This window comes from Cottoperca gobio, chromosome 9 (genome assembly GCF_900634415.1).
Source record: "Cottoperca gobio chromosome 9, fCotGob3.1, whole genome shotgun sequence".
NCBI classification, from domain to species: domain Eukaryota; kingdom Metazoa; phylum Chordata; class Actinopteri; order Perciformes; family Bovichtidae; genus Cottoperca; species Cottoperca gobio.
Window position 1 is genome coordinate 16204627 of NC_041363.1, and position 24357 is coordinate 16228983.

General features: G+C 39.1%; 1 protein-coding gene across 1 annotated transcript; it reads left to right on the forward strand.

The window, feature by feature from the left end:
- The first annotated feature begins 1027 nt into the window (after positions 1-1027).
- On the forward strand, positions 1028-24040 carry hsd17b4 (hydroxysteroid (17-beta) dehydrogenase 4). The gene is given in 26 exon segments (XM_029439931.1): positions 1028-1181; positions 2118-2171; positions 2898-3005; positions 3558-3617; positions 3739-3760; positions 3948-3994; positions 4289-4373; positions 6166-6353; positions 7901-7992; positions 8216-8240; positions 8373-8501; positions 10514-10626; positions 14862-14974; positions 15114-15237; positions 15363-15414; positions 16168-16223; positions 16225-16240; positions 19106-19209; positions 19283-19348; positions 19741-19810; positions 19963-20069; positions 20484-20570; positions 20647-20733; positions 20842-20980; positions 22213-22340; positions 23226-24040. Coding segments are annotated over 26 exon segments (2214 nt in total). The 5' UTR covers positions 1028-1129; the 3' UTR covers positions 23316-24040.
- Positions 24041-24357: the final 317 nt, after the last annotated feature.

A 24357-nucleotide genomic window follows, 5' to 3' on the forward strand; every position in this document is an offset into this window, starting at 1 on the left:
TATAAAAGAGACATATATGCGGAGGTCCCGGGATATTCTCTATCTTGTAAGGGGGCCTTGGCTGAACATTATGATCTAATCATCTAATTCTGATGAAGCTTAAGAGCCATCACCTACAGGGAATAGTATAAGCTAGCGATAGTATTTGGAGGCATAAAGATACATACATTAAATACAAATATTCTGAGTAAAGTTTTGTTGGTTCATTTTCTGCAGAAGAAAATGTGGATGATACACTGTCAAAGTGACTATAATATTTAAATACAATAGACATTAATCAGTTTGTCACTGGCAAGTAACTACACCGGCCACCATTCTAACCATCATGGTCACTTTGTATAATTATTTCCTAAATTTGTTGCAGAGACGGTGAAAAGTGCTATAATAAAGTAAAAATCAGTTACAAAACTTTGGCTGTACAAAGACAATAGTACAGATAAATAGAGAAAGTAAAACAATTAACAATAAGTGGTATATAATAAACTAATATAAACTAAGAATAGAATACAAATAAAAAGTAGAAAAACTATAAAAAAAAACATTTTGAAAATTGCAAGGTAAAGTGACAAGTGGTATGATTAAGGTGACAGTAGTGTTTTTTAGCAGCAGAATCAGAACTGGTGATATGATTAAGTACTGGCACCTAGTGTTTGTCTGTATTAGTATAGAGATCAGAACATAACACAATATATAATATAGTATAAGGTGAAATGTACTAATACAATATAACAGAATATGTAGTACAGCAGTAGAACATATGTTTAAAAAATATCAGTGTAAAAACATATATATATATATATATATATATATATATATATATATATATATGTAAAAAATATAATAGGTGTAGTATAATATAATATAAACCTCATGAAATATATAGTTGAATTCAAAAAGTTTATATAAATAAACTGATTTTAAGTATTAAAACATAATAATAAAATAGCATCAACAGTGATGAAAACAAGATAATAAAATCCTGGTTTCTGATTGGTCACTGCGGAGCCTTCCCCCTCGTCATTGCGGAAGTGGAAGTTGTCGAAGTTCACTTTAGTGTCAGTGTAGTGTTGCTCTTGTGTCCACTGTGCTGCTGTTAGTGTTCAGAAACAGAGAATATAAACTCACAGGGATGTCTTTGTCTTTCGAGGGAAGAGTTGTGCTTGTCACCGGGGCCGGAGGAGGTAAAGTCGCCGTTAAAACATGACTGAACGTTAGCTAGGCTCCTTGCTCTCTTGCTCTTGCATATGTTTTGTAGCGTTAGCTCCGACTGCTAACCTGCTAGTTGCAAAGATTTAGTAAGTGTGTGAGATACATTATTAAAACAGCTTAATAGTGCAGAAGTCTTTTTTCCCCCATGTCTGTTGTATTCGCTGCCCAGCAGGTACACTTGGCTTCGTGCTAATTGCTAACTGGCGAAACAGTCGCAAAGTCGTAAAAGTAAACAATATTAGAACACGGTATTCTTACCTTTCACACATTTGTTGTTATTCATTTACAACATGTAGCTACATTAATTCAATTGTATTTGAGTGACACAGTACAAAGTACATGTAACGCAATGGCCTAATGATGTGCCTGTGCAAGTGGGTTAAAGGGCACCTGAACCAAAGCCGCAGCAGTATGCGTTAAAAACAAATCTTTCTATTTATTTATTTTTTCTTATAGCTGTTTACTACTAACTCCGTATGAAATTGTAATTATTGTTTATTTTGAATGCTTTTTTTTTTAACTGCTGTTGTACTACTGCTTTATGTTGTTACTGTGCTATTTAAATGTCTTACTTAGGAATTGGTATTTATTCTTAGATGTATTTATATGTTGCACTACTGTTTTATTCTGTTACTATACTTTAACTTGACTAAATTCTGTCTGTAATTTATTAAAGTAATTGTTATTTATTCCTATTTCTTCAGTTATGACTGACTGTCAACCTACACAATAAAATAAAGTTATATGGCATTCATTCTCTGTATGTATTTGTTCATGTTTTACAAAGGGGTTAATCTAAGACAGTCCATACAACAATGATGGAAATCATATCACTTGTTGATAATGGTGGTGTTTTATTCCTTAAAAGTATACTCAGGGATTTGATTTATCTATCTTTCTTTCCGCAGGCCTTGGCAGAGAATATGCACTGGCTTTTGCTGAAAGAGGCGCCTTAGTTGTTGGTAAATAAAAGATCTATATTTTAAGCCTCTTATATCTCATTTTTTTAGAACGGGTACTGTGGATATACTGTGGATAGTGTAACCAGGCTTTGATGCTACGTACTTGGTGAAATACCTGCTAAAAGTGAGCTCTCATAAGCTCTTTTGATGTTTTCTTTCTCATGGAGAGACAATCTTTTCAGTGAGCTTGTTGACATTTGACCATCATGATTCCAGATGTTTTCCTTAACTGGACGTCTGTTTCATGTTGCATTAACCCGATACACCAGACTCTTATTAGATACAGATACTGATCTTAAGTGTGTCGGTATCAGCCTTGACATGGTGCACAGTAAATAAATCCATTAATTCAAGTTCAAAGTAAGAGTAAATGCAATGTTGTTTTGAAAATACATTGTTTCTGCTACCAGTTACATTTATTCAGTCACAGTGGACTGGCAGACTCAGTTTTTAGTGTCACAGCAAAATGAGGCATGTCATGAAGAAATGTGCATTTTATTGACTGTCACAGTAATGATGTTACCTTTTAGACAACACAGTTGGCACAAGTGTTGGCATAAACATTTGCCCACCCCAAAATAGCTTCCCTGCTGCCTGGACTGAATTTGCCCTTGAACTCTGACAAGGAATCAGCTTAGCTGCACTCTTCTCCTAACATAATCACTCTTGGAGAATTGCAGAACTCACCCCATTATTGCTAATCGTTTTCTTCTTGTTGCAACAAAGTGAATGACCTTGGGGCAGACACTAAAGGGGGTGGAAAGAGTTCTGCAGCTGCTGATAAGGTGGTGGAGGAGATAAGAGCGAAGGGAGGAAAGGCCGTGGCGAACTATGGTGAGAAGTTTGGACTCTTAATAATAATAAATGTTATTTATAAGCGCACTTTTCATTTGGGTAAACAAAACTCAAAGTGCTAACTCTTGTCTTAAGTCTTCTTTTCTCTTGCACATCATTATCTCCATCTGTTTTTTGTCTCTTGCTTACCTTGTAGTATTTAGCTTATGTAATGGTGTAATCAAAACAAAATGGTTTTCGGTCAGCTGTGAGCGAGTATTATAGGTGAATGTACCCCCCCTCTCATCTTTGTGCATTTCATATTTGTTAAAAAATAAAAGCTAATTTTTTTAAATACCAAAACAAGACAATGCTTCAAAGTGTTTCACATGTAGTTTGGAAAATGGCAACTTTGTTTTTGAATGTAATACAAAAGTTGTCATTCTTTTTAAATTAATTTTATAACAAGCTATATATATATATATATATATATATATATATATAACTGCAGCTAAATGAACAACAATACATACAGTCCTCTAGAAACACAGATTTGCAGAAATAGTTTAAAATTCATCATTTATTTTGACCTTTTCTGTCGTGCACATACAGATTCTGTAGAAGATGGAGAAAAGCTGATCCAGTCAGCACTGGATGCATTTGGAAGAATAGGTGAGTATTTTATGGATATTTATCTCAAGCATTGCATCATCCAATGATCTCACTTAAATTATTTTTTGTAATGTTATTTCTGCAATTTTAATTAAATCTGGTAAAACATCTTTTCCTCCAGATGTTGTGGTTAACAATGCCGGGTAAGTCCTTTTATAGTACTCATCACACTTTTTTGTTAGGTCAATGACATCACCTGTTTTTAAAGTGCCTTTTTGATTGTAGTTACAATATTAATTTGAGTATGGGCAGCTATAATCATGTTAAAGAGATCCTTAAGTTTTGTCACAAACAAAAGACTAAAACCCATCCCTGCTTTTCTCTGCCAAGGATCCTTCGTGACCGATCATTTGCCAGGACAAGTGATTTGGACTGGGGTGATTAAATTATTTATTTACATTCATGTTACTCTGATAAACTCACACTGTGTATGGTGTCATCTCATATCATCACATTATTTACTTTTGTTTGTCTTGTCTCATAATCGATCTGTGCCTCCATGCTAAAACATTTTTTAAACTTGGGTTTGTTGTCTGTCCTCCTTATGTCTATAAAAACAGGGAGTTTAAAAATCGACTAGTTGGATCTGATCCACAATTTTGTAATGTGAAATAACAAAACTGCTAGATGTTGTATGTTTACTGAGTTTTTCCTCTTACTCCTCATTTCAGACCTGATCCAAAGAGTTCACTTGAGAGGCTCTTTCTTGGTGACTCGAGCTGCCTGGAACCACATGAAAAAACAAAACTTTGGCAGGTAACGATTAACAGCTATTGCGGTGGATAAATGCTGTTCCAGCCTCCTATTACGTTGGTAGGGGTTTTATTTGATATTTTTAGATCCAACAAAAGTACGTGTACATTATCCTCAGCAGACAGACCGTTGTTGGACTTTAATTAAGAGGATGTCAACATGTCACAAAATGCTATTTAGTCAAATCTGATTCAGATGTCGGTGAAATTACCAAAAATACTCGAAATGGATTTCATGTGCCCCTCTTTGAGTGGCCTCTATATGCACTTGAGGTAATGATAAATATAAAGCATGTCTGCCCTCACATTATTACACACATATTCTGACTCTTGACACTCCTTAATATGTCTAGCTCCATTGGTTTCATGGTGTGCAATGAAAGAATCTGCATACTAATAAAAGCCCAAGACAAGCACATTTGATAGGAATATGTAAATCACCAGAGAATGAAGGAAATTACTTAATTTGGTTATGCAGCACCATGCAGATTAATCTCACAATTTGAGTTCTATTTAAATTGATGACTCCACAAGAAGCTCATCTTATTCTTCCAAGTAGTACAGCACAAAACAATTCTAGTCTAAAGTTGTGGAAGTGAAGATGTTTTGCCACTTATCCCAAATTCTTCAGCTGTGGAGAAGCCTCTTTAATGTGAAGCCAAACATTCAGTGGATCATTTATACTGACTTCATGCAGTGAGGATGTTTATGGAAGATGGTGAAGATATTTTGACCCGCCAAACACATGTGCAACTAATAACATTAACAATGGCTGCATTCTGGATGTTATGAACCGAACACCTGCGCTTTCTTTTCCTGCTATGACGAGTAAAAATGTGTGCTCTGCAAAGAAAAAAAAAGGGCTTTTGAGGTTTGCATGTTTTGAATTCTAATTTGCAGAAGAAGGTCACACAACCAGCTTTGTTACCATGTTACTCCAGATAACAGATGCCCTTCACCTGTGTTCTACGTGAATGGGAGAAGAGAGTTGTCTATAAATATTGAAGTGGGATTTTGCAGAGTTGAGCCCAAGTGAAGCTTGTTATTGATGTAAAACATATTCTCTAATAGTCATGGTCATTTCAGAATTATGTAGTATTTTCTCCTAACGTACTATTGGTTTGAATTTCAATCTTTGTGTGCAGTCAACCTAAACAAAACATAAAGGTGCACTTAAAGGTAAAACCATAACAGAAAGAAATGAAAAGTAGAAAGGGTTATGACATACTGATACTCTGTATTAGCTCCATGATGAACACTTTTGTGTTAATAAGTAATTAATAAAAATTGAAAGATGTATTTTTGTAGTAACATTTGATAGTCTAAAAGGTTAAAAAAGGTTTAGATTTTAGCGCATAAAAGCTATTGATTTGAGAAATATTCCATCGTTGCCGCACAGTGTGCTGTGATATGGAATGAATGTGTGAATGTGGCGTTGCTGCTAAACCTCATTTCTTCTGCGTGACTGAATTGAACTTTCTGCTTGAGATTACTTGCAAAATTGTTAGTGCGTGTGTATCTGCTGAGCTGACATGTGTTTATTTCTGCATGTAGCTCACGCTCATAGTTGTTCAGGGACAACGTTCAAGTCAATATACTGCATGCGGTCCTGCATCTGCAGTAAAGCAGTTGATTGTTATGCGTGTGTGAAGGGGCATTACATGACTAGATGCCTACATATGCAGACTCCAGTGGGTAATGCATGCATGAAAAGCGTGTACCACTTTGTCTGTGTCTCCCAATACTCCAAAGCAATGCCTGTAACTGACTTGTTGCCTCGGGTTGTCTGTGGCCAGAATCATCATGACGGCTTCAGCCGCAGGCATCTATGGTAACTTCGGCCAGGCCAACTACAGCGCTGCCAAGCTGGGCATGCTGGGGCTGGCAAACACCTTGGCTATCGAGGGACGCAAGTACAACATCTACTGCAACACTATTGCTCCTGTTGCTGGCTCTCGCCTCACAGAGACTGTCATGCCTCCAGGTAAAGAGATTAAACAATATACATAATTGCATGCAATTGGTCTGTGTAATGCATACTGTGGTGATCTGCTAGGTACATGTTGTTTTTTTTTTGGGACAGGCCAAAATAGACAAATGGATTTTAACTGCAGGTTTTTACCTCAATTTAGAGCAATTGCATAATGTAATGCCCATGTAATGTTGATTTACAAAATTTGAGGCAACAGCACTCCCGTTTGACATGCAAATTTGTCATCTAATATTCAAGAACTGTGTTTTTTTCACTGTTCCAACGGCCATGATGAAATCATGCACCCTGTAAGTGCTTTAAAAGTTTTAATGTGTCGGCCCTTGATTTAAACAGGCAGCTCTGACCTCCTTTTTTACTGCCGGTGTCAGCTGTGCCTCCAAATACTCACAAAAGTTTGAGTAAAAATGCGAATGAAACATTTAGATTTTTCATGTTCAAAATATTTCTTAAGACGTAAGGTAATGCAGCCTCTGATACCCACAGTGAACCCAATGAAATGTAGCTTGTAAACATCGGATACTCTGTAGCCTATGAACATTATATCAAACAAATCAAATATATATATATAATATATTATATCAAACTAAAATAACAACCATCAAAAATGACAACTTATCAACATTTTAAAAATTTAATGAATTTTAGGACTCTGCTGTGTGTTAATAGTGATGAGTCCATAAAGATGGGAAATGTTTTTTTCTAACCCACCAAACCCAGAATCTATAAATGTCTACACATCACAAGCATATTGTGCATGCTCTGTGATTGCAGCTCTGTTGAAAGGGGTATTAAGTGACACATTAGAGGAATGGCTTTGCTGCCCTGCTGCGCTGGTCTACAGTAGCATCTGTCACACTGCGCTGCGCCAACTGTCACAGGATGGCCTCACCTTAGTAAATGACTTGGTTCCATATGTTGGCTTTCACTGACTCAGGCTTTTCTAAAAAACAAACAACAAAACTGATCTAGTTCAACTTTGCAGAGTGCAGTGAAACAGAACGCCTGATTCTTTCCCTCACCCTTGTTGATGGAAGGGTGCAGATATTTGTCCAGAACACATATGGTGTCCTGTATTAAATCTTTAAAGGTTCATACTGGCAATTAAAAGCCTGTGACTTTTTTTTTTTTGCTTGACTTCCTGCCAACACGTTAGGGAATCATAAGTTATTAAAAATGTGCAGACCTTTTTAGATATCACTCAAAACTAATGTTGACCTGGACCTATGTTCTCATGCATTCAAAAGTTCAGCTTGCTGCTCCAGTGTCGGTGCATGTTTTGTGCTATTTGTAGAGCACAAGATTATATTAATAAAGTACACAGATTTTGGTAAACAATTCCTACCGTGTAATGACAAGACTGTGACATAACAAACTAAAATGAGCACATTAAGCAAACACAGCATAATTTTTAACAATAACCACTAACTACCAAAGATACACTGAAGGAGAAGCACTCCTTTGCTGTTTAGGACAATTGTATAACAGATGTGCAATAAAATGAAGCTGTACCGTACTTGTATATCTTTTGTTTTATTTAGACCTTGTGGCGTCTCTGAAGCCAGAGTTTGTTGCTCCCTTGGTCCTCTGGCTCTGTCATGAACAATGCCTAGAAAATGGAGGACTGTTTGAGGTATACAAAAAAACACCTCTTTCTTTCTCTCTCTTTTAATACGATGAGTAAGATCTCACTCCCAATGTACTCACTGTAGTTTGTATCTAGTTTGTGTTATTCTTCTGTCAATAAGAACAGTCGTGCACCATTGGCATATTCATTCTCCATAAATTCACTATATATATATATATATATATATATTTTATATCTGTGTGTTTGCTCATTTTCCATGTCCTTTCAGACTGGTGCAGGCTGGATTGGTAAATGTGAGTATTGTGTGTAATTTCCCCTGAGGAATTGTCCGTATGCATCTATGATATTCATTAGCCCCTGGTTCACTATCACTGTATGTGTGTGATTTTCATTATGCAGTGACCTCTTTATTTGTGTGTGTGCAGTGCGCTGGGAGCGTTCTGTGGGCCGCACCGTGAGACAGAAGAACCAACCCATGACTCCGGAGGCTGTTAGGGACCAGTGGGACAAAATCTGTGATTTCACAGATGCCACCAAGCTTACTAACGTACAAGGTCAGTGATGGGTCGAATACACACTCACGTACACAATAGCCTACAAAACCACATGTATACTGAATGTGCACCATTATATTTACACACACACACACACACACACACACACACACACACACACACACACACACATTCGTATAAACAACAACATCTAAGAATAGGGTTACTTTGTCTTGAATGGTCATTTATTCTCTTGCTTAGTGTTGAGTCGTTAGAAAGGCTGTTTTCACACCGATTTTTATTTGAGTTGGATTGCCCCCTCCCTTATGACCCTGCTGGTCTACTTTCACGCTTGTTTGACTCTTTCTGTGTTGATTCAGTATGATTCAGATTGCAGATCGCTGCATAGCTACAGTGAATATAATTAAGCCCATCAGATTCTTACCAATGAAGTAACCGTGCTCATGACTTGCTCATTACAGTTCTCTCTTTGTTCTTGTACAGGTTTACTCTGTGCTACGCTAAAGTAATAATTATCTTTCATGTTTTAAAAACGGATTTTAGCAGTGGGACATTCTGTATCTCTAGCTTCTTGAAAGTACTTGTCGATTGTAGCTTCAGTTTCAGTCAGCACCAAGAAATAAATGTTAAAGCAATGCAAGATTTAGATCTTTATTATAAGGCTCTTGACGGCTATTTTAGTGTGACAGTGTGTGATGTTGGTAGATTGTTATGATACGAGTAAAGTTGGTAATTGTTAGTATTTATATTCAGTTGGGACATGTAAACAATCAAAGCTGTAATGAGTGTGTATGGAGTGGAACAGAAGGCATTATCAGCACACATTACTTCAGTGAAGGAGTGCAGTTAAACATGAAAATAGAAGCACATGGTCAGTGTAGTAGTCACGCAGTCATCACTGTGTGAGTGAGGACCTTCTACTTGAGCTCAGCTTCAGCCAAGTGAGCCTTTTATACTACAGTGTCAGCGCATCTGTATTTAAAGAGAGTTGTGAGCGAGGACAAGATGGTGTTAGAGTCGTGCGAATGAGGCGGAGGAAAGAAGTGAAGGCAAACACGATGTTGAGTATGAACAAGCCTAGTGTTGTTCCCGAAAGGTCTCTGCAAACAAGAGGGTGGCATGTGTTGATTATTATTTCTCTCCGCCTCCTCCATCCGTCTCCACGCTCTCAGATGTACATTCGAGGAAAGGGCGGCGGTGTTAACATTTACTGAATGAGGGTGGCAGTCCCACAGGGCGCTAGCTGGCCTCATTAGCATGACTTTGTAGTGCCTCCTCATTCGTAGCTTATTACAGAGACTTGTTGCTGCCTCTGCTCTGTAACGGTAGCGTCTTCCCAGTCTCAGTTCCTCGGTTGCTATCTTCTTTTTCTTTGTTTTGACTGAACCCGTATAGATATTCATACCGTGTCTTACCTGGATATTTGTATATTCTATTTTTAGGCAAACTGACAACATGTTTATGTTTAACTCGCCTGGATCTCACATCTCATCCGTTATAAACAGCTCCTGGATCACCACGTGTTAGATTGAAATTCTTATCATGTGTTAACATCTTTCTGGATGTCTATTTAACTTTGATCAATTTAACTTGAGATTAAAAATATTATGGAGCTGTTTGAGCCAAAAAATAAATAAAAATCTTTAAACTCATTCATGCAAAAGTGCAGGTTTAATGATATCTGGGTGATGGCTTTTGAAGATTATCCCCATACATAAAACATTTCCAGATATGACGGATCCTAAACTTTCCATCAGAGGCCCCAGTAGAGAAATGTTGATATACTCATAATATTTCATGAAAGCTTCTACATCACTGATACATCCTCAAGGTCTCTTGCTGTTATTACTATCTGACAAAAATGTAATCTTGACAATACAAATGTAGTTAACGAATCTCTTTGCATCATACACACGTATCTCTACCTTTCTACATGATCTGTGATCAGAGATTCACATTCCTAAGATGTGATGAATTATTGTATTTGTCACCTCATCTTACTGTCTTTACTGTCTTGTTCTGGTGCTCATCTGTCATCTCTCTCTGTGCAGACTCTCTGATGTCCATTGTGAGTGAGCTGTCTCGAGTGGAGTCGGACGGAGAAGTCCGGGCGAATCCAACAGCTGCTGCAGCCTCCACAGCCTCGGCTTTGGGGATCAACCCCGTGAGTAGACCCCGCTATTGCTGCTTTTTGTCTTTGACAGTGATGTACAAGGTATCTGCAGGTGTTGGGAAATGAAAATGGTTTCATAATTTGACTGCTAGGATTGTGTAACGGTTATTAGACTCCATTCATTATTAAAAAGCTCCACAGAACCCCCCCCCCTATGTAAGTGCATGTCAAACTATCGGTGTCACTATATCTTATTCATCCCCCTTCACCTGTGCTCCTCCTCCTTTTGCCCTTTGCCTTTATTCCTTCATTAATTTCTGGCCTCTGCAGCACTTTTCACAGATGTTTCTCTCCACCTTATTTCCTTTTACGCTGCATCATTCCTCCCGCTGAGACGGCGGCCGGCGACTGTGACGGTTGGTCGATGATGACTTTTGAAAGTGTGGAGCTGTGAAATCTCACACTGTTTTAAACATGGCATCTCTTGACTCTTTAATACCACCACACTGTACTTAGTCAGGGACCATAATAAGCTTCTCGGCAAAGCTCCTACAACATACATAAGTACTGTGATGTCTGGTGCATCACGGTTTCATATTTACAGCAGACAAGTGCCAACTCAGATTAGCTTTTAAAAAGCCATGTACAAAAGACGTCGGAGCACAATAGTGCGGCGACAGCTCCATGGATGGGTGCTCCTTCACTTCACTGTGTTCCCTATCATTGAATCACAGAAAGTGAACTGCTTACAGCTCACTTTCACTCACTTCAGTTGCTGGGTTGTTTGAATAAAACATTGAGCCTCAAGTATAATTGAATCACATAAAATAATTACGCACAGAAACAGTCACTTTAAAAAAGTGGTAGTGGCATGACATCGTGAGACTACGTCAACAGATCAATCTGTTTGTAATATTACTATTACTCAAACAGATGACTGTACAAATATTTACAAACTGTTATTCAAACAGCTGATTAAGCATCACAACTTAAAGACTGAAAGTTTCATCGGGATGAAGGCTTCGTTTAGTGGAATGTGGAGGCTTCTGCGACATGTGTCGGTTATTAGCACCAGGCAACGATTGCTTAAAGATTGTACCGGTGTTACATTCATGCACAGTGTTGGTGTTCTAGTGGCCAAGTGGTTACAATGCACACCATTTTACCTTAATGCCAACCGTTTGCTTCCAGCTGGGGAACTTCGTTGCATGCTCTCTCCCCATCTTTACTGTCTCTAGCTACGCTCTAAAACTGTCAGTAAAAAGGCAAATATGCCACCAAGCAATATCTAAGAGGGAATAAATATTTGCTTTGGCAATATTTTGATCATGTAATCTTATATATTTCAGAATCTGACCTTCTAGGTTTGGTTGGGTTTTATTCATTTATACAACAACCTACACTTAATGCACTTTAACTTTCTTCTGCTCATTCTTCTGTTTTAAATGCATCAAAAACGTTCATAATACCCTGTGGTAAACTCTGCTTTCGTATCCCTTCACATTACATACATACGTTTGGTATCTTCGTCTGTAAATTTATGTAAGCAGACATTAACTTTTAAAAATGATAGTTGCTGCCGTAGATTTTGAATAAAAACATCAGAGGAAGAAGGAAATAAAACCGGTTTTTAAATGCATGTTTCTGGAGCATGTTTGCCTTTTATTGTCTGTAGTATGGAGCAGACAGATGGGGGATAATGCCCCATGCCGGACTCGATCCGTTAATTCTGCGATTACATGGTCAACATCTGAAACCACAAGGCTACCAGGATGCCCCCCCCCCCACAAAAAAAAAGAAAATCACTTTTTCTACAAACCTCATTTTTATCTTAACAAAGGGATTGTATAATGAAATCCAGAGTTATAGGGATGTTAAACTGGTCCTGAAAACAGAGTATCTTCCACATATGCATCCACATCTTCTTTGTTTTGTTTTTATCAAAAAGAGGCTTTAGAGTGATTTTCAACCAGCGGAGAGGTGGCGTTACACAGTGTGAATCACAGCATTCTGCCAAGCAATATTGTATATGAGAAATGAGTAGCCGCAGGACTGCTATGACTGTATTGTTTTCACAGATGCATGTGTATTGTGTGCTTCACAGGATATTTGTACGTGACCGAGTTAGATGTGAGGGCCAGAAATATGTCTTTACAGATCATTCCTCTGATTTAATAACGCTACTTGACCTAATGGAACCAACTGAACTGTGACTTGTCGAGGTGGATTTAATATCTTTGAAAACTCATCTTCCCTTTCACCCCTCTTCCTGCTCCACTTGACCCATCCGCTTAATTCAGTTCATCCTCCTCTACTGTATGTGGAACTTAATGGGTTTGTGTCACGTCAAGTTTCTAATACACCCTGTAATATTACTTCTGCTATTATCAATACAATAATAAACAATCAATATTTATATTGCACAAAAAACAGAATTGCAAATTTTAGGCCAACAAAATAAATAAGAAAGCAGGATTCAATATGTCGTCATCTGAATCTAATTCTTGGCAGCAGGAAACAGCAGTTTACAGAGCCTCTGAAGTCCTGAAAGATACTTTCCTTTTTATTGTGCACACAAGTTATTGTGTCCGTTTTGTGCACACAAAACAATACGTTTCATCTTTCAGAACTTCTGTGGCTCGATAGCATTTAGACCTTCAAGCTGGGAAATAAAAAGGAAGATTTTATTGTATGGCTATACAATTTCCTAATCATGTCCTGGATGGAATTATGTAACTCTGTTCTAATGTTGGGAGAAAGGAGACGATGTTCTTGGATAGTTCATTTCAGTTACAGTTTAGTGAGTCGTGCACATTTATGAGGAGTTGGTCATCAGGAGAGGAAACTTGCAGAAGATACAATTGAATAGCTGAATATATCAAACGTGAAAAATCAAGTCATGATATTTAGTCATTTTAAACTCTTGGCTCTGGCCCGGAAAACAATACGATGTTCACATAATGCTTGAACACATCGTAAGAATGAAAAGGATGGTATTTATTTTGTAATGAGTTTTGTTGGTGCAGTTTCTCCAGTTCCCAAAGGAGCCGTAAAGGAAACGGTCTTTAAGTATCAGAAAGCTCTGCCAGAGTATCTCACGCTGGGAATAATAAGGGTTTTAAAGCATTTACAATACAGCGAAGGGCTCCACCTGAGCTTTAAAAGGCATTTGTGACTTTGTGTCATTAACACTTTTACTGCGACTCTCCATTCAGCCCATTTTCAGGCTGCTCGTTAACAGAAGTGCAAGCACAAATCCAACATCGCTCCATTTCTGGCCACCAGTCAAGTTGAGAGTCTGTTCCAAAGCCTGTTCTAGCCCAGGAGTACAGTCAGTCCTGAACTGCTGATTCCTCTTAACTCTGAGATCCCAAAGGTCCCCAAACTAATTACTGCTGATGATCACAGATGAAATCAAACAGGTGATCATGCCAACTCCTCTTGCTGCTATTTAGATTTACACTTTTATTTGCTTTGCCTATGTCTGTCTTGTTTATCTTATTCTTTTCCAGTATCCTCACAAGATATTCAGTTGTAAATCACTTTAAAATGCTGCATTTTTTATAATGTAAAAACATTTCTACTATTACTCAGGGTGTGCTTTTATTACTGTAACTTTTTAATCGTTTCATAACAAGTCAAAACATTTACAAAATCTAATCTACAGCCATGCTTGAGGTTATTTTGCTTAATGCATCCATGGTATTCAGTGCTAAATGCTAATGTTTGCATGCTAACATGGTCACAATCACACTGTTAAGCAGATATAATGTTTATCATTTAGCATGTCAAGGGATCACCAAAGTCATTCATCTGGGAACTTTGAATTTTCTAAAAGATGTTTGCGCCAATCATCTCAGTAGATGTTGAGATATTATGACTGTTCGTATGAAATCTCACGACAATCCGTCTTATAGTTGCCGAGATATTTCAGTGTGGACCAAAGTGGTGGACTGCCATCCCTAGAGCCACGCTGCTAGCAGGGCTAAAAAGCACTTTATAACTGTTTAAAAAGCCGCTCTATAATCAAAGATTGATGAATTATTTATTCTCTTTGAGCTTATGTTCCACCATTTATGTTATGGAAAGATTGATTATGTGCAGTGTTTATTAAAGCATTTGTATTCAGCGGTTGAGCTGTGGAGTTAAACCTTATTACTCGTCTGCAAACCCTTTAAAATTGCATATTCATTTTCTACATCTAAATAAAAACATACCTCTTTAATTTTCTGACTTTAATATGTTGTTATGTGCTGACGGTCAACTCTCCTCTCCTCTCCTCTCAGTCTGAGGCAGTGGGACAAAAACTACCATCGACCACGTTCAGCTTCACCCACACCCAGTGCATCCTCTATGCGTTGGGGGTCGGCATGTCCACCAAGGACCCAGACCATCTTAGGTGTGTATCTGTGTATGTTTATTATCTGTAACGGCTCTATGGGGGTCTGACGAGACTGAAATCTACCCATGCTTACAAACAGGAGCCTGTGCAAGTGAGATCTTTCCACAGTTCAGCAACTCTTAACATTTTCCCGTAGGTTCCTGTATGAGGGCCATGAAGACTTCGGCTGCCTCCCCACCTTCGGGGTCATTCCCTCCCAGGCAGCCACGATGGGTGGCGGGCTGAGCTCAATCCCTGGACTCAACATAGATTTCACACGGGTTAGAAAACATGCAGTACATGTAATGTCCAACAAGTCTGTTTTGATGTGGCTGTCATTATGCTAATGAGGCTTTAAGACTTTGCTATGATCATATATGACAGCTGTTGTAATGCTTTGTGTCAGGTATTGCACGGAGAGCAGTATCTGGAGCTTTACAAACCTTTCCCAACATCAGGTATTTCCTTTTCTTCTATTTATTAATTACTGTAGATTTATAATAAGTCAAATAAATGCTATTTTAGAGCAAGTTATTTACAGAGTAGTTTTACCTGGATTCATGGTACTTCAGGTAACATGTCATATAACTGGGAGCAGTCTGAGGTTAATAGATCATTTGGACTTGAAACTGAGTACCTCTCTACGTCTTTGCAAGCCCATTTTTATAATGCTCCAAATATAGGATCTCTTATTTAGGCAATGATGTTTTTTAAAATGATATATTCTATAATAGCAAATCCATACAGTGGAAATGAAAGCATGCTTTATGGACCAATGTGGCTCCAGTCTGTGCCTCTCGTGTATTATCATTACATTCAAGTCTAACATTTATGTTGTCTAAGAGATGAATCTGTGACGATCCCTCACAAACCCAGAAGGTTGTTTAACAACGCTTGCTGCTGTTTAAGATGTAACCATCTATACATCGTCTGCTGCATTATCAAACAAGATTTGAACTTTAACTTAAAGTACAAATTGAGCAAGGAGATGAGTCCAGAGTCAAGATTGTGGAAACACCGTGTTAAATGAGCTTATGGACAGTCGGGGACGCTCAGCTCTGGGACTCGTACATTAATGATGACACGTGAGGCATGAAGCGTGGCGAAGCGCAGTCATGTCATGAAGTACAGAGCGAGTTTAGTAATATTAGGTACTTAGAGGATTAGATGATGATACTTTGTTAAAGTAAATGGTTGAAATGGCTTTCCAGGTAGCGTTACCTCTGAGACCACCATAGCCGACGTGCTGGACAAAGGATCTGGAGCCTGTCATCCTCTTGGATGGTGAGTTTCTTTTGCCTTCTAGGGTGCACAACTTTTTTCACATAGTGTATTAATTCCACATCTATTTATTTCCATCACTTTAATGTTTCTTTTCCTGAAAGTTGCCTCTCAGGCTGAATTAATGAAAGTTAATTTTCCGTCTGTGTCTGCAGGGATTGAAATAATGGACTGAGAATGGCTCGAATGTTTTCTTGACAATTCCATAGAGATGGATGATATTAGAACCACTCTGATCTATAATTAATCCGATTTAAACAAACAACATGGGACCTGAGGTTCCCTGAGGATTCACTCAGAGATGTCATTTCTTTATACACACTAAACCAGTCAGCTTCTGTTATTCTAATGGAGTGAAAGAAAAGTTATTTCTGGGAGAGACGACACGTCACCGTAACGTCCTGCAGGAGCAGCTTTGCTTGTCTTTGTGCCTGGTTGTATTTTTGAATTGACCTAATGCAATTAACCAGCCAGTATGTCAACAGGAGTCTGGATGTTATTATTCCTGACAGCTGCTAATTGTCTCTTCACAGTCAGCTTCCATGTGGCTCTGGCCTCCTGCTCTCATTTTACTATAAATGCGCTGTAATGAGGAAATGCGGCTGAAGCGGGCGTTCTCTTCACACAGAAGCGATATGAGGGGGTGTTAGCAAAATAATTGAAAAGCATCCCCCTTGTTAACCTTCCATCCCTTAGTAGCAGAGGGTGCAGGGGTTTGTAAGTTGAGTCTGCCTGTTGATCTTTTATCTGACTGCGGTTTGTGCAAGTCAGTAGCCTCCATGATCTGGCTGCCACCCGCTCTAGACAATGCCTGTGAATCCTCCACAAGCGTCCCAGAAGCTGCTAAAGTACACTTATGATTTATTCACTAAAAATATAAAATAATCAGTGGTGGAACTTAACTACTGAAAGTACACAAAGTACTGTATCTTATTATTTTTTTAACACAATGTTTTATTGAGAACAGAATGTAATACAAAATGTTAGATAGATACGAGCAGCTCACAGATGGAAAACAGAAAGAAAGGGGGGAAACAGCATGGCATGTAGACATACACATTATACAGAGATCTTAGAGCTTGTGTACATGACACAACTGATGCAAAGCAGTAAAATACCAGTGAGAGACCATTAGACTGTGAAAGTATGCCAGTTCACAGTGCAATGCCCCCGCACACTACGTCTGCTGTGCAATTTTAGAGGAAGTTTAGAAAAGGTGCCCACAGCTCATCAAAAACTTTCTCATTCCCCTTCGAGACTGAGCTCAATCGCTTCATCTGTAACACTTTAAAGATTTCCCCATGCTACTGGTTAACAGTAGGAGGTCTGAAATAAAAGCCATCTTGTTGCTAATGGGAGAAGCTTGTTCAAAGGTTTTTGCTGGACCCTTGTGAAAGACAACCCTTCGCCTGAAAGATTCAGCAGAAACAGACCAGGATTCATTTGTGTTTCCTTATCAAAACTGGAGTTATAAATATCAGAGGGCAGTGCGAAATGTAGTGCATGTAAGACCCTACCTCTTTCTTGCACTTGTGCCCAGCAATCTGTGAAGGGTTTGTACTGACACTCTGTTAGTCTTTCCCTATCGACCTGCATCAGACCATACTACCTTCCCAAAGTTTCAGCCACATTTACATTATTGATGAAGGTTTCTGATCTGCAGAACGCCAAAGAATTGTTTAGATGGTATTCTTCAGCCTCGAACAGATCTCTAATGATCCTAATACCTTGGTCGTACCAGTGTTAACAAAAAGTTAGGCCTTGCATGCCCCCCCCTCTCTTTTGGTTGTTGTAGTTTCTTAAAAATGTATGTTTTTACCAGATAGATTTGGATTTTTGGATATCAGGAACAACGTCTTGTCCTTAGAGGCAGCATTTGCATTGTTTTTAAGATCCTTGGGAGGATGTTCATCTTAATTAGACTGACTGCCCGGACAGGAAAGACGTAGGTCAAATCAGCAAATCACTTTTAATTGAAGATATCATTGGGGTTAAATTAAGATTATATATGTTATTCAAATTGGCAGAGATTTAAACACCTAAATATGTACAAGACATGTAACTAGATTCTGACCATTTAAAAGGAAAATGACCCATGGCACTTTTTGCCCCAAAGTATCGTATCATTTTGAGTATTTACTTTTTTGCCACTCAATGCTTCTACTCAACTACATTTCAGAGACACATATTGTTTCGTCACGCAACATGAGAGACATTTGTTGCATCACACCATCAGGCGTTGCGGTGGAAATGCCTCCCATCGTTTGAATGTGGGTGATGAGTTTGTGCTGCGGTGGCCAATCGCGTAACTTGAGATCAATGGGCCATTTAAGTGAGACTCCCACACCTGCGCTAATCACCACAATGCCTGATTGGGTTTGAATGCAGCCTGACTTCCTCATTTCCCGTCATCTCTCTCGTGTTGATAGTCATAAACCCTAAAAATGCTTTTATAAAAACGGCTCCATTGCACTACAATTGGGCAGCAACTCCACAGGTTACTTTTAATCGTTGATTACTTTGGAAAATAAGATAAAGACTTATGATGACGATATTAAATATGATGGATTTTTATAGATTAAACTATCCCAAAGTATGTTAAATAGTTAAACTTAGCTCCACTCCAAAGTTAATATGTTGTTTCGTTACACATTACATTACATACAGTATAGAATAATATACCACCGGCCATTGTGCTGCATTATGAGTACTTTTACATTTAAGTGTTTCCCCCCCTGATGATACGTCTGTACTTAAGTTGAAATGTGTATGCAGGACTTTAACTTGTACTATTATTCCACTGTTGCATTGCCACTTTTACATAAACAAAGAATACAAATATATTGATATATTGGTGCTGCTTTACAGTGAACACCTACAGTGGCGAGGAGCTGATCTGCTACAACCAGTTCTCCGTGTTTGTGGTCGGCGCTGGAGGGTTTGGAGGGAGGAGAACCTCCGAGAAAGCCAAAGTACGTATGAGTTGCGAAATAAGACTACAGGAGTTATTGCTGCCTCATATTTGATTTGTTTTATTTCCTTCAGGCTCCTCTGCCTCCGCCTAAGCGTTCACCAGACGCCGTGGTGATTGATTCTACCACAAGAGACCAGGTGAGCGTCCGTGTGGCTTTAGTTGCTGAATAAATCAGCTGCATCGATAATATCTGGGTGAAGTCGGGACATATTGTGTTGTGCCTCTAAAACAACCTTAACGTTTGGACAAAATGTGAAAAAGGGTTGAACAAGGTTTTCATACCGTTTTTACAAAAGTACACGGACTGTATGATGCAGCAGAACATTAAAAAAGAAAAAGGGGGGAACAAATAAATCCCTTGAGCAATTTAAATAACTGCAACCGTATCACTTCAAAGACGATCTTATTTTAGGTATCCCCTCTACTGCCTTCATGATGATTACACTTCATCCCACATCTGTATACTGAAAGTTCAGGAGTTTATGAATTAGATATAGATCTAAACAATATGTTTCCCCTGCGGTTACAGGCGGCCTTGTACCGCTTGAGTGGAGACTGGAACCCGCTTCATATAGACCCCAGCTTTGCTGCCATCGGAGGTGAGAGGCTGTATATCTGTTGTGGCTGGATGAGTGTTGTTTTCCATTAACAATGTATGAATTTATCTTGGTTAAGATTACATCTTTCCTTGGATTTTAGGTAAAGTGATGTGTTTTGATCTCATTTCTACTTAAACATGCTCTTCGACCAGGCTTCAAGGCTCCCATCCTGCATGGTTTGTGCTCATTTGGCTTTGCTGCAAGACACGTCCTCAAGCAGTTTGCCGACAACGACCCGTCCAGATTCAAGGCCATCAAGGTAAACTACCCAGTCCTACTTATTATTTTTAAAGATTTTCTTTTGGGCTTTTTATGCCTTTAATGATAGTACAGTTTAAGATTGTAAAGGGAGCGAGACGAGGGATGACGTGCAGCACATAGCCACGGGTCGGATTCGGCAAGGACTCAGCCTTTGTATGTTTGTATTAGTCATTGGTTCTCATGTGAGAGCCACTTGTATGAGCAGGTTTATTCAAGTAATTCGAGAGCATTTTTCGCATTCATTTGGGGATTTTTTTGTTTTTACTGAAACTCTGAGGCCTTAAATGCTTGATAAATAATTTATCATTTATGAAGTCTGGTTAAATGTTATAAAATGATTTAATTACAGATCCATCGACGCCACCAGCTTCTTAATCTCATCTCTCTCTCTCTCTCTCTCTCTCTCTCTCAGGTTCGCTTTGCAAAGCCGGTGATGCCGGGTCAGTCACTACAGACTGAGATGTGGAAGGAAGGCAACAGAATTCACCTGCAGTGCAAAGTCAGTATTTAGCATCGGAGTGTATTACAAGCAGCATTAACAGATTTGTGAATAAATGAGTCTCTCTTTCGTCCAGGTGAAGGAGACTGATGCCGTTGTGCTCGCTGGGGCCTACGTGGATTTACACGGTGCATCGGAGGCTTCTCCAGAAAGTCTCACTCCAGTACGTCGAACAACAATCTTCCTTTTCTTTTTATGAAGTTTCTTTCCTTGCAGTTCTGTCGTGAGAATAGATATAAATAGTGTCTCTGCTCTTTCTGCCTTTTTGCAGGGAGGGGTCCTTCAGAGTGAGCTGGTGTTTGCAGAGATCGGCCGTCGTATTAAAGACGCCGGCTCAGAGTTGGTCAAAAAGGTGAATGCTGTGTTCGGCTGGGAGATCACCAAAGACGGCAAGAGTGCTGCACAGTGGAGTAAGTGTACTGAACGCTACGCAAACTCATTAAACCCACCACCAGTGGATTGTGGGTGAAATATCAGTCCTGTTCAGATCGTTCTTATCCAACAGAAGGAAATTATTTTAACATTCACACAATAAAATAATAAAGACAGTATAATTGCTTGTACTGTACAGGTAATACAGACTATAATAAAAGGTGTAGCAATAAGAATATGGACAAGAGAAAGTGCGAATCTAAAGCTTATCTTTTGGAAAACTATCTCTGGCAGGAGGGAAGGTTGTCAAATTCCTGTAAAGGTCTAATATGCAGCATTTTCTTAAAAAGCAATGTATTGACTATATCAGGGATGGGGCAACTGGCGGCCGTGAGGGGGGGTGCTGTCGGAGCTCCGTGAGGGGGGGTGCAAAGTGGCCCTCTGGCAGTAATGACACACTTTTTGTGGCCCTCCCTATCCTCAAAGTTGCCCATCCCTGGACTATATATTAGAATGTATATTATTTACAATCTATGCTGCTTGGATTTTTCTTGTCTTCTTATTCGCTGTGTTCGGGACGTTTCTGGGCATCAACAAAGAGCCTTCGGGTCCAAAGCGGGGTCGTAACCCTCAGCCAATAAGCAAAGCAGGGTGTGCAGCTCCTTCTCATTCACATGCTGCCACTTTGACAAAGTCCCCGATTTCTGATACACAGGCACCTTTTAGCTTGTACACAAAGTGGCGGAGAACAAGTTGTCGAGGGGCCAACTTTGGATGCTGTGTGTTTACAAACAGCTGCAGACAATACTACCTATTTCTTTAGGGACTGCAAGATTAGTTCAAAATGAATTTAGTTTTGTCTGCTCAGTTGATTACTGTTTCGCACACTTGCATTCCTCAGTGAGAGAGTCGGGACTGACTCCATGGTGGATTTGTATCAGCACCTCCTGTCAACATTAAATTATTATATTGCTGCTCACTGGAGTCCATCTTTTCAGTGCTACACTAATACTCAGAAATCAGACCGATAACATGATTTGCCCCGACACTGGCCAATCAAACACAGTTTGAAATATCAGTATGAGCTGTAAAGTTGACACATTAATTCGACCCAGATTGAAATTTGGCTAACAGGCTGACAAATAAACATTTCAAACTCGGACAGCATCAGCATAAAGGACAGAATAACTCACATGAGCAAAACAAACCCTCCTCAAGTGTTTTATAAATGTATTCTATCATCTACATCTGCCTTCGCTCTCTATTCCAGCCATTGATTTGAAGAACGGCAGTGGCTCCCTGCACAAAGGTCCTCACGGTGGGAAGGTGGACGTGACCTTCACTGTGTCGGACGAAGACTTCTTGGAGGTGGTGCAGGGGAATCTCAACCCTCAGAAGGTAACAAACAAGTAGTCATACCTACTCAGTCATAATGAATCTCTGTAGCATGTAAGAACTCTTTACTACAGATGCATACTGTAACAGTGTTTCACATTACTTCCTGCTTTATATTGGTGCTAAAATGTATTAATTGCTTTGGTGAAAATGGAGCCTCATGTTTTAAATCCCGTCTTTTTTCCAATGTTAAAAACCCATCTTGTACATTTTAATTAAAGTGAAAGTGCCTTTGAAGAGCCCTTCAATTTGTAATGACTTCTCTCTTGATCTCATCATGTCAGGGAAGAGAGAAAATAAAATGATCCATCTAACCAGGTTCAGAGAGCACTCAGCGCGGGTAATCAATCGACGCTACTTGTTATTTCTGCAGCATCTCGTCTGTCAGAGCGAGTGGTCATCACTGTACAGAATTGATATGCTTCCGGGAGCGCTTGATATTGATCCGAGGCCCACGTGCGTGTGCGCTCTTCACAAAGAGTGTCAACAAGCTGCGGCGCTGAAGCTCCCTCAGGCTGGGGGGGGGGGGGGGGGTTTCCAGCCTCGCCGATGATGAAAGGAGCAGCTAAAGGAATATAAGTAGATTTAAAGAGGACGCTGTGAACTGTCACCCAGGGTCGCCATAACCGCCGTCCCCACATTGATTCTAGCAGAGGAAAGGGCCGCACATCATCAGAAGTTCAGCTCATCCAATAAAGACACTTTCCTGCTGCACCTAGAAGCTCTGAACCTTATGTTATATATAATAATAACATGTGTTAACCACAGGAATCTTGGCCCCGTTTCCCTACTTGAAACTAACTAAAAGGCAAACCAGCTGGAAATCAGGGGAGACTTGGTTCTTTCTTGAAAAGAAATGACTCCAGTATGTCTGTCGTTTCTTTCTAGGCATTCTTCTCTGGCAAACTGAAGGTTAAAGGAAACATCATGCTGAGTCAGAAGCTGGAGGTCATCCTGAAGGACTTCGCCAAGCTGTGAGCTCCTCAGTCAACCAATCGGATGACTCCATGATGAAACCAGCTTTCTCTGTCTGTCGACTTTCCCTCTCCTCATTCATATGTGTGCGTTACCATGCTTTGCCTCTGAAGGGAAACTTGTGATTAATACTTCTTTAGAATAACTTCTCTCGTATAAAGTCATAGCAGCGGTTTTCCTAATTGTATCATATGGATCCGGATATTCTTTGATGACTGGAGGGAGGAAATGAGATTAAAAGTGAGTTTGTCAGAAGCAATAATTCATTTTATTTCAGCTGGTTAGGGTTCACTTGGTTTGGTTATGGTCCGTCCTTGCTACTGTAAATGTGCACTTAACACCCCTGCCTTTATCGATCCAAATAGGAAATTAATCGGTTTGAATAATTTCATTCAAGATATAAAAGGAAAAACAAGCTTCTACCAGTTAACCAAAATTCTTCCCAGCATCGAGTGAATTTACTGTCTGAAGCGATAACTACAATCTAAAGCTCAGCCTGACTAAAGTCATAATTCAGTGGTCTTATTTCATTAGAATGATTAATTCACATTCTGTTGCATGTACCTGATATTGCAATCAACAGAATCTTTGTGAGATGTATAATAATGTAGAGTTTGCTATCTGTGAAAAAAAATGAATTTCATGTAAATTGTAATGTTATTTGTGAAATTGTAAGAGATTCAATGATGCTCTTCTATGAAAATAAAGTAATTCCTACTAAAAGCTCATTTCTGTATGTTTGATACCGCTGCACTATGGATAGTAAGGTGGCTATAATTTATATATATTTTTTAAACGATGTATAAAATGAATAAAGGGGTTGTAGTGATGAATCCACAGTTCTCCTCGACTTTACGAAGCTGTAGAGTGCGTTTCAGCTGGTTTCTGTCCGGCCCACAACCTTACTGTTTTGATTCACTCATTGATTTCTTTATTAAGAACACTACGCTACCTGCTCAGAAGACAAACTGCATTTTACAATCTGAACAGCCAGATATTTCATTCAGGAGTTAGTGCAGACTGAAAACAAAGCTCAATAGAGTGA